The sequence below is a fragment of the Vitis vinifera genome, chromosome 13 (assembly GCF_030704535.1).
Source record: "Vitis vinifera cultivar Pinot Noir 40024 chromosome 13, ASM3070453v1".
In the NCBI taxonomy this organism is placed as follows: Eukaryota; Viridiplantae; Streptophyta; class Magnoliopsida; order Vitales; family Vitaceae; genus Vitis; species Vitis vinifera.
The window spans coordinates 8,076,152-8,091,131 of NC_081817.1; the positions used below are offsets into that span (position 1 = coordinate 8,076,152).

General features: G+C 35.8%; 1 protein-coding gene across 2 annotated transcripts in view; it reads left to right on the forward strand.

Moving 5' to 3' along the window:
- The first annotated feature begins 1,669 nt into the window (after window positions 1-1,669).
- Window positions 1,670-14,980, forward strand: part of LOC100252361 (phosphatidylinositol-3-phosphatase myotubularin-1) — a 46,980-nt gene continuing 33,669 nt past the window's right edge. The window contains exons 1-4 of one of the 2 annotated variants that reach the window (XM_010660387.3): window positions 1,670-1,752; window positions 1,827-2,109; window positions 2,207-2,275; window positions 11,130-11,204. In XM_010660387.3, the coding sequence (XP_010658689.1) occupies window positions 2,005-2,109; window positions 2,207-2,275; window positions 11,130-11,204 (249 nt within the window). In that variant the 5' untranslated portion in view covers window positions 1,670-1,752; window positions 1,827-2,004. Of the gene's footprint in view, window positions 2,110-2,206; window positions 2,276-11,129; window positions 11,205-14,980 lie in introns of both variants that reach the window. The other variant, XM_059741469.1, reaches the window with a different exon arrangement.

Sequence of the window (14,980 nt, forward strand, 5' to 3'; positions counted from 1 at the left end):
CTTTTATCTTTTTTACTTTTTATTTTTTTAAAATTCTAATAAAATTGAACTTACCTTTAAATCAAATAAAGATAAAATCTCTTCTTCAATCAATTTTTTTTTTAACAAAACCAAATGATAAATTATTTTTAATAAACAAAAAAGGGATTAAGACACTTTTGTAAAAATTCACTTTCCTATTAAATGAGATTGAATTTTAACATTTTTGTAAATAAATCTATAAATTTTTTTAATTAAAAATTCTTTAGCAAATAATGTTATATATATATATATTAAATAATTTGTATAAATCACTTTTTAAAATAAAAATAAATCGAAATACTTTTGTAAATAAAGTTGTAAAAATTCAATCTTTTTCTAGTAAAAGTAAGTAAAAATATTTTTATTATCAAATTGAAATTTTTTTAATAAATTCATTTAATAAAAATAAGTGTAAATAACTTTTTTTTCTTTTTTGAAAATCAAATACAAATGATATTAATTTTATTTTTGTAAATAAATAAATTGAAATCATTAATTCAAAATTGTATTTAACAAAATCCTGAATATTAACTCTTTTGAAATTTATTTATTTATTATTTATTTCAATAAATCATTTTACATAATTCTCTTGTCATTTATTTTGTATATTCTTATAATCAGATTTTATTATCATTTTTTTTTCTATATTGATTTGTTCCTTTAATCTTGGTATTTATGATTAATTAATTAATTGTCACAATTCCCTTAATTCATTTAATAGATACCATAGGTATACAAGCTTAGAGGGGTGCTATGACTCACTATAGTACCTTCCTAATAGGTAACCTAATCCTGAATTTAGACTCGATTTTTGTAGACATGCATTTTTCAAATAAAGAATCATACAATATATATATATATATTTTATTTTTTTTGTTTTCTCATTAAAAAAAGTGAAGACTCGGTGGTGTTTGTTTTTTTTTGGCTTTTTTCTGAAAGCAATTTGTTTTCAGAATTTATGTTGTTTGTTTTTCTACTTTTTCATAACTTATTATAAACTTTTTACTAAATAGAAAAAACCAAAATATGTAGTTTTTTCTAAATAGAAAAAATAACATATTGATTTTTCTTTACTTTTTAATGCTTAATAGAAATAAAATACTACAAAAACAAACAATCTAATATTTAACACTATTAAACATTAAGGTTCTATTTAGAATTAAGTAAAAAAACAAACACCACCTAAATTTTTTTTTTCTAAAAATCAAATTTTCATTAATAAAAAGCGTTGTTGCATGGGAATGCACATAAAAAATACAGTCCACAATAGGTCATTTAATTTATAAGAATAATTTGAAATGCAATTAATTGTAATTTAAATAAAAATATTCTAGAATGTTATAATTTATTTATAATGTGTGCATGTAATAAAAACCTTGACTTTACAAATTAAAAAGTTAAACTTTATCCTTAATTCATTTTAGGATATTAATAATAATAATAATTTTTAAATTAATATTGCATAATTGAGTATATTAGAGTAATGATGAACTTATCCGAACGCAACTTCCTTTAAACTATTCATTTATAAAGGCAAGCCACGTACAGCCCCACGTGACTTGACACCCACAAAACGACAAAAGGAAAAAACGCATATGTATATATATATCTATTTAATAATATTTTAAAATAAACATATTAAAATAATAAAAAGGTAAAGCCCGTAATCACATAAACATCAAAGAGAGGAAAACATCTCGCAAAGAACTTGCGTTGAAAACATGAGATTGGGTATCGGTTATTTCGGTTTTTCCTTTTTATTTTTATTTTTTTATATTTTAAATTTTAATGTCTGGATTTTACAGTTTCTCAAGAAATTGGAATGCGGCGACAAGGCAGCAGAGATTAGGAAGGAAGGCGCAAATAGTAAAATAGTAGTTGTTTCATCGTCTTTTTTTTTTTTCTTTTCTTTTGCGGCAGGTGACTCCGACCGCGATGATCCTGTCTCTCTCTTCTTTCTCTGGCTAGCTCCTTACTTCTTCAATGGCCTCCTCGAGGCCACGCGCTCGATCCACCTCTCTTCGCGATTCTGACGCTCCTATGGAGGGTGCTTCTGGCTGGGACGCCATCGAATGGACCAAGATTGAGGTTTCCCCTATTTTCTAGGGCTTTTTCTTTTCTTTTCTTTCGTTCTGTTTTCTTTTCTTGATTGGATTTTGTTGGTTGGTTGTTTGTTTGTTTGCAGCCGTTTTCGAGGTCGGTTTCTCTTGGGAATTTGGAATGCTTGCTTGAGGCGGAGCAGATTGTTGCTGAGGTGCGTAGTTGTGGAGAGTGTTTGAATTGTTGCTTTTTGGCATATTTGTTGTGTCGCAGTTCGGTTTAAATTGGGGGAAGCATGAGAAAACAATTGGGCGGTGAAAGCTTTGTTCCATTCTTTTCTTTCCTTTTCTTGAATTGCACGGAAATTGGAAATTGGAAATTCTGCTTCTGTGCAAACAGAATGTTTGCGGCAAAAGGGTGTTTCTGAGTTCTTGGCTGGATTGGGTTGCCAAGAACGTTATATAACTTGTTGAATTGTTGTCATGAATTATTAGGATGCTTCAATTTCATGTTAAGGTTGCCAAGAACGTTATAAAACTTGTTGAATTGTTATCATGAATTATTAGGATGAATTGTTATCATGAATTATTAGGATGCTTCAATTTCATGCTAAGGTTGGCAAGAACGTTATAGAACTTGTTGAATTGTTATCATGAATTATTAGGATGCTTCAATTTCATGTTAAGGTTGCTAAGGATGCTATTAGAATGCTTCAATTCCAGTATAATTTCCAAATTGATCCCAAACTAGTATCATTTATGATTTATATGAAATATAAAGTAAGAATAGTTAAAAAAGGATATTTAGTTCATTAAGTGTAGCTACATTACTATTTAAGTCATGAGGAGACCTGTTAAATGATTTTATTTTTATAGAGCTATTGAATGGACTAGCTTCTTGTCAAAGCTATAAAAATGCATGTATGGAGGTATTTATGAAAGGAAAAGACAATAACCATATGGATCGTATAGCACTCCTCTCTGCTCATCTCCGTGGTGGGTACCAGTAAAAATTCAAAAGAGAGCTTGAACCGGCCTACTGAAAGTTGGCTCAAAAGAGTGCTTTATAGTCCTCTCATACATAGCCATCTCTTCATGCTGAAGCTTTCCTTTATTGCCCATGTACAGGCTAGGCTACTAGAATGGTAGAATCCCCTGTACAATTGAAGTATGTGGAGTGGATGTAAGAAAAAGACTATCAAGGGAATGACATCTGATGGGCCCTTCCTAGAGTTGAACTTTGTAGATATATTTTGATGCATCATGAGCCATGCTATTATGTGAAACACCACAACACATCCCCCTCCTTGCATTTTAAACTCAAACCTATCTTGTGTTTTGCACAAGCATCTCTTGAACTTTTACATTTTCTCTACTCAAAATTTGTTGGACAACATCTTCCTGTTAGGTTTGATTGGCATGTGAAATCAAATCTTTAATTTTTTGGAAACTTAAATTTTTACAACTGTGATAGGTTCTTTATTTTTTAATTTTTTAATTTTTTATTTTTTGTGATAACCGAGGAACCTTCCATGGCCAAACCCTTAGGACTCTCCATGGGGACCCAAACCTCAGGTTGCTAACCACCCCTCAACAAACGGTTTGATAGTGTGTATACCTAGTAGCAAGACAATGAGGTGTGCCCATGATAACTTTGCTCTATCTTGTGTGCTTGGTGTTTGCATTTTATGCTCAATGAGACAACTTGGTGGCATTTCTTAACACGTCTTCACTATTAGAAATTTCATTATTGTATCTTGGGTTTGTTGATAGATCTCTTCTATTAGACACACAAAATATGTGCATGCTTATAGAATGTAGGGTAATTTTAAAAATTTGCAAGGACATCATAATGATATTTCAGTAAGATCTTATTGCAAGATGAGGGAAGTAATCACATAATTTTTGCAAGGCTGGTGAAGGTGCAGAGTGCTTTTGGGATATGTTGCAATTCTCATCATCAACTCAATCATTGTCATTTAATATGATCATTAATTAAGACCATATGTAAGAGTCACGTTTGAGTCATGCATCATTATTAGCTTTTCCTAGTTATGTATTGCCCTTATTGGAGTCCATATTCATATTGTGCGGTTTGGGAGCTAAAAATTTATGTTTTTGGGAGGATTCCATAGCCAATTTGGAAATCTAGCTATAACAATCATACTGGTTGAAGATCTCATCTCCTTGTAAGATTTGATATAAACCTTTTACCTCCTATGAAGAAGTCCACCAAGAGGTTGTCCAATCCATTTAGCCTATTAAATTGCCTCTTTGCCTAATCACTCAAGTTGGTTGCAATCATTGCCAGTCCATGTGATTGTCCTTGCTCAGGTGAAGCTTTTTTTTTTAATTTTTTTATTTGTTGTAGATAATTCTCTCTTGAACCAATAATAATCACTTGTCTTATTTTGTTAAGTGATGATACTCTGTATCAGCTAGGATACCATTTTGATATCATAAAAAAGATTCCTACTTAAATGGTCTTTGAACCGGTGCTAACAATTAGTTGTGATATTTTGTGAAAGCAAGAATACTTTCTATCAAATGGGATGCCATCTACAATTCGTGGATGACATCGTTTTCTTTTCTAGAGCTTCCTTAGAAGAGCTGCTCTCGTTGAAACTAATTTTGTTAGTGTTTGGGCGTTTGCTAGGGCTAAGGATGAACCTAAATAAGTATTACAAGATCAACATATTTGAAGACGAATTATATTTCTCATCCATGAAGTGAGGATGGAGGAGTTGTCGAGGGGCTGCCGAAGTTGAAGGTATGTCGGTGCGTGGAGGGTCGTGTTGGTTTGCTGTGGAATCTAAGTCCTTTGATATTTCTATAGAGGTGGTAGTAGGGAAGCTGAGAGGTATCATTGAGGAAAGAGAGAGAGGCTTTTCATCTTAGATTAGGTTCGAGGATTTGAGCTTTCAATGTCTTTTGGAAGAGGTGGAATTTTGTTGTAGAGACGAAGTCTTGGCAAGGTAGCATAAGCCTTGGGAGAAGGGTGGGAGAAAGTTCAAGTTGGAGAGGCAGGCAGGGAGGTTTTTGTTCTATGTTGTTGTGACGGAGGAAGTGAAAAGGTTTTCACTGATCTTTCCTGAAGGGAGGGGTCGTCTTGGGGGTTGGGTTGTCCTAGCTGAGAAGCTTTGTTCTTAGGCATTATTCCCTTTTCAGAGGTTAAGGAGTTGGGCTCCTCTGTTGAGGTGAAGAGTATCCCCAAGGAAGGGATTGCTGTTGGGTCCTTTGCAGAAGTGGTCAAGAAGGATCTAAGGGTGGTGGGAGATGTCGTTCTATTTTAATTGGAGGGGGGTGAGGTGAGTTGTAGGGAGGAAAATTCGAGGAAGTGTTTGGTAGTTGGTTTGAGGAGTCGTCAAACCAACTTCTTGATTTTTCTTGGTTGAAGAACTATGTGTCAAGTCTATGGTCGTTGAGAGGAGGGGTGAAGATTTCAACTTTTGGAGCATTGCTTTTGTTTGACTTTGATGAAAGCTTTGAGGTAGAAAGGGTGCTCGTTAGAGGGGCTAGAAGGTTCAAGGAGAATTTTCTACACCTTGAAAGACGGCATTTTGAGGTAGGGTGTCTTCGTAAAGGGGGATCTCTAAAGGAACTTTGGGTGAGGGTGTTGGGACTTCCGTTGCACCTGTGGGGTCGGGAGGTGTTTAAAAAATTAGGGGACTGTTGTGGGGGCTTTGTCGCAATGGGTGAGGACACTGTGCTCTTGTCTCATCTTCAATGGGCGAGGATTTTGGTCAAGAATGACGGAAGAGTCTTGCCTGGTTCTCTGCAAATAGATGTGGGATGCTTCAATTTTTTTGTTCAGTTGTGGTGGGAAGCTCCACCTTGGGTTTCTATGGAATCTTCAAGCAGTAGTTGCAATGGGCATTATGGTCAGGAGGATAGGGAAGAAGTGGAGGGTGGTCCACGCGCTTGTGAGAGTGTATGAGAAAAAAGGTAGCCTGCACATCCTACAGGTGGTGCAGTGTTGCAGAGTTTTGGTAGTGTTTCTCAGTTAGGGGGAGAAGCAACTTTAATTTGGTCAAAGGCTGTAAAAGTAGGGGAGGAGCAGGAACAAAGGGAAAAGAGTACAACTGAAGTGGTGGGGCGCAGTGCTGTAGGTGGTATGGGTGGGTTGGAGATTGGGCCTCTTTCTTTGGGCAACCACAACCCTCCTTAGACCCAAAACTTTGTTGGGCCTGTTGTAGAGGCCCACTTGAGAGGGGATCAGGACTTTAAAGACTCGGGAGGCCTTGTTGGGCCTTTTGCTCCTGCAGCCCAAAAGTCTTTTGGACTCAAAGTGGTAGGCTCGTTAAGTTTGGGTCAGACGCAAGAGGTCTTTTTGGGAAGGGAGGAGGATTTAAGGGTAGGCAAGTGCTTTTGGCGAAATATGGGCAAGAGGGTTTTGGTTGGATGACCAAAAAGGCTAATGGGACATTTGGAGTAGGGGTTTGGAAGGAGATTTTGAAGGAAAAAGATTGGTGTTGGGAAAATATGGCTTTTACTATGGGGAATGGTACCAAAATCAGATTTTGGACTAATCTTTGGTGCGGTTGTACAGTGCTGTCTCAAAGGTTTCCTCACCTTTATGGGATGGTTGCTCATAGAAATGGCACAGTAGAAGAAATGTGGGATCAGAATGTCGGCCAAGGAGGTTGGGATTTAAGGTTTGTGAGGGGTTTCAATGATTGGGAGTTGGATATGGTAGGTAATTTGCTTCATATTTTGAGGGGCTACAAACCTACCTTAGAAGAAGATGCAGTTTTTTGGAAAGGGGGAAGAAACGGGCAGTTTAAAGTTAAGGAAGCTTACAACTTGGTGGTTAATACCGTGGCTAACAACTTTCTGAAAAGCAACATTTGGGTGGATAAAGTTCCAACAAAAATTTTGTTTTTTGCTTGGGAGGCTACTTGGGGTAAGATGCTTACGCTAGATAGGCTTCAGAAAAGAGGGTGGCAACTCCCTAACCGTTGCTTCTTGTGTGGCTGCGAAGAGGAAACTGTAAATCACATCCTCATACATTGTATAGTGGCAAAAGTCCTGTGGGATATGATATGTGCTTTGTTTGGTGTTCAGTGGGTCTTTCCAGAAACTGTAAAGGAGGTCTTATTGAGCTGGAGGGGCCCTTTTGTAGGGGAAAAAAGGAGAAAGATATGGAAGTCTATACTGTTGTACATCTTTTGGACTCTTTTAGGTAAGGGGGGGGGGGGGGGGGGGGGGGGGGGGGGGGGGGTGATAGCTATTTAGAAATTAAAAAATTCTTTTGTCTGTAATTTATGGTGTTGAGCGAGACTGTATAGTGGAGAGAGTTTGCTGTCTCTTATAGGCTTCTTGGAGTGGATAGCCTCTAGATAAGGGCTGGTGGGGTTTTTTTGCTTTCTTTTTGGCTATGAGGCTTAGCTAGTTTGTATACTCCCTGTATACGTTGTGGCTTTCTGACCTCTTTTCAATATATTCTGCGCTTATCTATAAAAACAAAAGGGTAGGCAATGCTTCTCTAGAGGTGCCGAAGGGAGCGACAGGGGTGCTAGGGCTTCTTAAAGGGGGTCCCTTTTGATGAGACCTAAGAGTTTGAGTTCAGGAGGTGTGTTGAAGATGAGGTAGATGAGAAAGTCTTGCAAGCGTCATGGTCTCATGTGAAGTTCAAGGATGAAGCTCTAGTGGAGGAGGCAAATAGGTTTCCTAACTCTCCTATCTTGGGGATATTGGATTTTGGGAGGCAACTTCAGATGTTACAGCAGGATGGCTGTCTGCTGGAGGTTGTGGGAAGCGATTCAAAGAACTCTTCGGGTAAGGAGTTGGCAATTAGGGCTGAGGAGTTGGGATCCTTTAGGGCCCTGGAGCATGTCGGCTATTTAGAGGGAGAGGATCTTGTTCGCCTTCCTAGTAAGTTTGTTTAATTCAACGACTTTGTGGGGATGCTAGTTGCGGGGTTCGAGACGGGGATTAGTTCCTTTCTGAAGAATTTGAAGGAAAGAAAAGGGCATGTGGTTAAGATCTCAGGCGGAAAGAGGATTTTGGCTTCTTGTCTCGAGAGGGAATTACGAAAGCTTAAGTGAGCTGTTAGTTACAATAACTCTCCGTGCTCCTTTAGGGGAAAGGGGAGGATTAACGGGGGTTGTACAGTTGTCTTGTGAGGGAGTTGTTTTGTTTCTTTTGCTGTATGAGGTTTTTGGGGGGATTGGTTTAAGGGGGTTGGCTTTATTGTGTAGGATGATAAGTTTTCTACTTCTTCTCTCCTCTCTTGCTTGCCTTGTGGCCTGTCCTTGTATACTTCGTGTGTACTCCAATGCGTCGTTTTGCAAGCGCTTTTAATATATTTTTGTTTACCTATCAAAAAAGAAAAAAGAAAAAAAGAAGGATGAATCTAAATATGAGCACTCTATTTGGAATCAACATTACACTTGATCAAACAATCAGGTTGGCTTCTTTGCTTGATTGTGTAGTTTCTAAGTGGCCTTTATCATATTTAGGTCTCCCTTTAGGGGGAAATCCAAATTCAAGTTCCTTTTGAGACCTCGTGATAGATAGAGTCTCTAGAAGGTTGGATGGGTGGAAAAAAACTTTTTAATCCTTTGGTGGTCGAATCACTCTCATTCAATCTTCTTTGTCGTATATCCCGAGTTACTTTCTTTCTCTTTTTAAGATCCTGGTTTCTATAGCTTTAAGGATTGAGAAACTTCAAAGAGATTTTCTTTGGTCAAGTTGTGGGGAAGGGAAAAAGGATCATCTAGTGAGTTGGGACTTAGTTTGTAAGCCCAAGGAAGTTGGTGGTTTAGGGTTGGGGAAAATTTCTTTGGGGAATCAAGCTTCATTAGGGAAATGGCTTTGGAGGTACCTTAAGGAAAGTACTACCCTCTGGCATAAGGTCATCTTGAATATCTATGGGACACACCCTAATGGATGGGACGCCAACAATAGAGTCAGGTGGTCACATCGTTGCCCTTGGAAGGCCATTGCACAATTGCTTCAAGTTTTCTCTACACACTCATTTTGTGGCAGGTGATGGGTTTAGAATTCGTTTTTGGGAAGATTTGTGGTGGGGGGATCAACCTTTGTGTGTACAATTTCCAAGTCTTTTCAGAGTTACCACTACAAAAAACTATCTTATTTCAACTATCCTTGGTAATAACATTTTGTTGTCTTGAGATCTTACCTTTCGGCGTAATTTAACAAATACAAAGATTGAGGATCTTGAAAGATTAATGTCCTTACCGTCCAATTTCCATCTGTCTCCTTATATTTCAGATACAAGATCTTGGGTACTGTCCTCATCAGGAGTTTTCTCAGTTAAGTTGTTTTTTTCAGTTTTATCCTGTTTTCCAGATTTAGTCCCCTTTTACCAAGTTAATTTTCTGTAAAATTCAAAAGTTCCATCTAAGGCCTTTGCATGGTTAGTGACACTTAAGAAGGTAAATGCTAACGACTTGCTCCAGTTGGGAAGACCTTTCAAAGCCCTTAGTCTTGATTGGGGCATCCTATGTAGGAGTAGTAGTGGGACAATTGATCATCTTTTCTTGCATTGTTCGAGTGCTTTGGGATTGTGGCAAGGGATTTTTTCACAAGCTATGGAGTGGGTTTTGTCGGGCACTATTTGTGATATGATGGTGATATCCTACAAGTGTTTTGGGAATTCATTTAGAGGAAGGGCTCTTTGGAGGATAACTTGTCTCTCTTTGTTGTGGATTGTGTGGAAAGAGAGGAATGTTAGGATTTTCGAGAACACTTGAAGGACATGGGATTCATTGTGGGATTCGGTTCATTTTTTTTTGTTTCTTTTTGGGCTTACTGTACATACATTTTTAAACCCTACCCTTTGAGTGTAATTCAACTTAGTTGGCTCTCGATTTGTACACGTTAGGGTTGGGTTGTAAGGGCTGCTGTTGGTTTACTTGTATAGGCCTTTTTGTTCTTTTTGTATAGCCTTCTTTGTTTTGCGGAGGTTGCTTAGTTACTTTTGATCAGGTTTGTTTTTCATGAGGAGGACCTCTCATCCTTCTTTTGTTTTTCTATTAATACATTTGTTTGTTTCTGATAAAAATAAAAAAAATAAAAAAATAGGATGCCATCTTTTCACAAAACAATTATGTACTGAAATTGTCTCTGTGCATCTATACTTTCTATCAACGAGGTTTGTGATCTTGTTTTGTTTTAAATCTTTATTTTGTCCCTGCCCCTTTTTTTTGGATAAGAATCTTTATCAGTCTTCATTCACCAGCTTATGGTACCAAATCTACACATTGAATTTGATGAGGGTACACACCAAGTTCAGCACTCCTTCATGTTCCATCTTTGCTAATGGAAAGGTTGACAGTTTTGATTAACCAGATGAAAGAAATTTTAACTTATGGTTTACAACGTTGATCCATCCTTTTGTTCTATTTGATTTTTTTTTTTTTTTTTTCATTTTTTTCTCCCATCATTTATGTTGTCAAAAACTGGCTGATTGACAAACTAGAGGCACCAAATGCATGTGCATAGTGGAGTAAATGCAGTAAGAAAGCCTCCAACGGACAATGAGAAATACTAAGGGCATTGTGAGTGTAGAGCCTAATACTTTCCCGATAGGGTAACACCAGGGAATTTTATCCTATAAAAAAAGATAAGACAATTTTCGCTTCAAATAGTGCAAGAGAAGTTACTAGAATATATGAGATGAGGATATTTAGATTTGGGTCTGAATCAGAAAATGTTTATCTGGTGGATTGAGAAACCACGCAAAACTGTTTCCATGGCACAAATGTGCAGCTGAAAGAGAAGTTCTCTTTATAAAATTTCTAGTGATGGATCTTCCATCAGATTTTTTTTTTTTTTTTTTTTTGATCCGAAACAAAAATTCATTAATACCGTGTTAGAGTTACATGAGAAGGATGTGAAATCCTTCCCAAAAATATACATCCTCTGATCACATTGAGGAATGACTAGAATGAGGGTAACTTCCTATCATGTATTAACAGAATATAGAAAATATTTAATGATTTAGGGTACCATTTTAAAGTTACTTTATTCCTTTTATTTGATTATTTGGTTATGCTTATGTCATGGATGAAGTTCATTGATTGTTTTTGGTTTTGCTTCCAGGGACAAGGGGTTGTTCTGGTTAATACTGATGAGGCAGGTACCCTGTTGGTGACCAATTTTCGTCTTTTTTTTCTGGTAAGTTTTCTAGTGTCTTGAATTCATTTTCCTGACATTTAGGGTGTATCACATGTTTAATGTGCGTTGCATTCTGAGGGTGGCGTTTAAATTTCAGCATTCCAATATATCTTTGCTATTGCATGTCTCAACAAAACATGCTAGAGGAGAAGAAGAGATGGAACAATGCATAACTGTATTGGAAGTTGTTCTGAAAACTAGAAACTGCTGTTGAGCTGGAAAAGGAAGGAATTTAAATATTGGAGTTGAGAATCCTATATAGGTTAGGTTCTGCTGCATACATGAATTTTGATCTTATAACAAGTCAAGTTCAAGCCATCTTTCTTGGAAAAGTTCAAGCCCAACTATAATGTTTATAGGGGGGTTCAAGTACTTTCTAGATGCTGACTTCTCAAGTGAGCTAGATATCTACACACACACACACACACACACACACACACACACACATATCATTTCCATTGGAAATTATTTTGAAAATACCCTCTCAATTATAGAATCTGGTCAGATGCCATAAGACCTTAGCTTACCATAATGGATGAGAATATAATTAGTTTCTCATCTTGATACAATTAACACTGACTTGCTAATGTCCATCCTCTCCTCCAAAAGCTAATCAATGGTTAGAATCTTTTTCCAAGCAAAGAAATTGACTTTGGTAGGATTACTTGAACCCAAACTACCTTGGCAGGAAAAGAACCACCCTCTTAGTCTCTAAGGATTAATAGAAAGATTTGATTGAAAGCATCCCATCCTTGGCACAATAGGACATCATCCTTACCATCCTTGTGCATACCACTTTTTGAATGAGGAGTAACTCTACACTATCCAACTCCAATCAGAAAATTGTCTTAGAAAGCATGGGGTTCAATGCCCCCTACTATTGGAATCATTCTAAACTTTGAATCCCAAAGTTATAAGGTGTCTATATATTAATAATTCACTTATATATACACATCTAAACAACAACAACAACAACAACAACAAAAAGCAAAAGAAAAAAGACAAAAGTCTAGGAACATAAAAGTAAGTTATGCGTGTTAATAATTTCTCATAAAAAATAAAAAAATCTTTAGATAGAAATAGGGGAACATAAAGAGTGAGGAAGTGTTTATTTTTTCATTTTATTTTATTTTTTTAATTTAATTTTATAGATCATACTTGAAAGTTATGTGTTTGGAGTGTTTCGAAAAGGAGATTGTTTCTCTTTTGAGGAAGATGGAGGCTAAAAGAGCGAGAAACATTTCAGCTTTGGGTAAGAAGAGGAAGCCTTCCTGTGCTTTTTTCTTTGAGGGGGAGCTTCGTAAGTTAGAATGCTCGTTTAATTATGGTTGCTCCAATGGAAAAGAGTGGAGATGTGTGAAGAGCGGTTGGGAGCTTGCTCTTGTTTGTCGATTAAGTAAATGATTCTCTCTTGTAATGTTAGAGGGGCCAATGACGAGGAGAAACAAAAGATAATTAGGTCTCTTATTAGATCCTAGAGGTCGGTCCTTGTTTGTTTACAAGAGACAAGGGTTCGTTAGATGATTGTTCAAGTGCTAGTTTGTCATGTCCTAAGACCTACTCCAAGGGCGTGACAGTCATTTCACATCTCAATCCGGAAGACTCAAAGTGTAAATTGACTCAAACAATTCTCTTGTAATTGGATGGTTGCCGATGACTAAATTCCTGTTTAGAGTAGTAAAATGAATAAATTCTATAATCCTTAAATCTCAACTTTAAAACTAATACATCAACTAAAGTGCTATTGTTCAATAACTCTAAACTCAAATCATAATTAAATTCTAATGTCTAAAGAATATCCAAAATAAAGTTTAAACCAAAATCCTAATAAAGACAATTTCTCGGCCTATCCGTTACTTCTCGCTTGAACTGAGAGTACTTGAAAAATTGTCAATGGAAGGGAATAGATTCATAGTCTAATAAGGAATATTAATGTGGTTTCATAGATCAAACATTTTCAATTAAGATTAAAAATATGAGATACAATGTATATTTTTTTTTTATAAAAACTTTTGAGTTCAAACATGCTAAAACAACCAAAACTTTTCAACAAAACAATTTCATATTTATATCAGCTAGGTGGAGGAGGCAATGGGGATCAAGCTATTGTTCAGTTAGGACTTCAAGATGAGTCATTAATTGGGGTGGTAAGTTGGGGGGGTGGGCTTGAGATATGGCTGGGTAAGTGTTTTTTTTGGGTGTTAGGTGGTGGGTTTGGATGGTTTTTCTTGTTTTCTTTGCTTTTCTGCCATGGTGCATTTTGTATGCTATGTGTGTACACTGCCCTTTCCTACATGTGACTAACCACATGCTTTTTCATTTCCTTAAAGGAAGTATCTTGTGGCAGTTAATTAATTTTTTTGGAGTGGCTTGGGTGTTGCATTCTACGGTAAGAGGAACTTTGCTTAATTGGTATGGATCTTTCGTGGAAGAGACGCTAAAAGAGGCTTGAAGGGTCACCCTATTGTGCTTGTTTTGGACTCTATAGAAAAAATGGAATAGGAGTTGTTGAACATTTTGATCAAGCAATCAAATTTGCTATCATGAGTACTTTTTTGGAATGGGTTATAGCGTACATAGCTGATAATTTTTTAACTGTGATAGGCTTAGATCTATGTAAGGAGAGCAAGCTTGTATTTTTTGTTCTTCTCTCTTCTTTTTGCTCTCCTAGTGGTGCCTTTTGTATGCATTTTGTGTGCTTTAATGTTCCCTTCACTTAGGTGCTGTTAATATATACCCATATTTTACCTATCAAAAAAAGAAAAAAAAAAAAAAATTCTAAAGAACTTGGAAAACATGCTAACCCTTCTCTTTCCTTTTAGTTTCTTTTATAGGTTTTTATAGTGTTTTTGCTATGTTTGTTACACTGGATAAGTAGTTTTTGATAGGATAAGATATACATATTTGAATATGATATTCTATGCTAGTGTTTGGTTTGTCTTAGGATATAGATTGGATTTGAGTTTAATATTGTAAAGGAAGTATATCTCATTCTAGTAATGTGGTATTTAGAAAAAAATATGAAACCTTTCTCATGTTGAACATCATTTGGATATCATTGCCTCATTTATTTTTAATAATTATTTTTATTTCTTTATGCATGATTAAATATTTAAAGTTCTATAGATAATATTATATTTAATTTGATAAATAAAAGATATACTACATAATATTGGTAAATAATATATAATAAATATATAAAATTGTTTTATATAGTAAGATGTATTATATATTAATATTAACTTAGATTATATTGTACATGTAACATCTTCAATTTGTTTTTTTTTGGGATCAATATTTTATGTGTAACAAAGTGATTATTGAGAGAAAGAAAATGTTTGAAGCAATGGGGGAGAGCAGAGAAGATAATAAGGTTTATGATATGTTATTTCACTACCTATCCTATTCAATTCTCAACTAAACATGGAAATAGGATTTTTGCACCCTATTTCATGTTCTTATCCTGCACACCAAAAATGGCCCTTAGGTGCTAGGATTTTAGAATGAGTTTAGGAAGAATTAATAGGTTTCAAACAAAGATTTGTTTTCAAGTATTTAAATGGTACTGAATCAGGACAGGGAGGTGGGCTTGATGTGAATTTAATTTTTAGAGATGTTAGGACTTGTAGAAGACAAAGACAACTAGGGCAAGGATGTTGAGAAAGATAGGAAGTTGGTTGGTCTCAACTGTTTCTTCTACAAGTTAGTTTGTTATATAAAAATAAATGAAAATGGCCAAAAAGCCTACAAATATGTTTTACCCTTGGAGGGGTTTG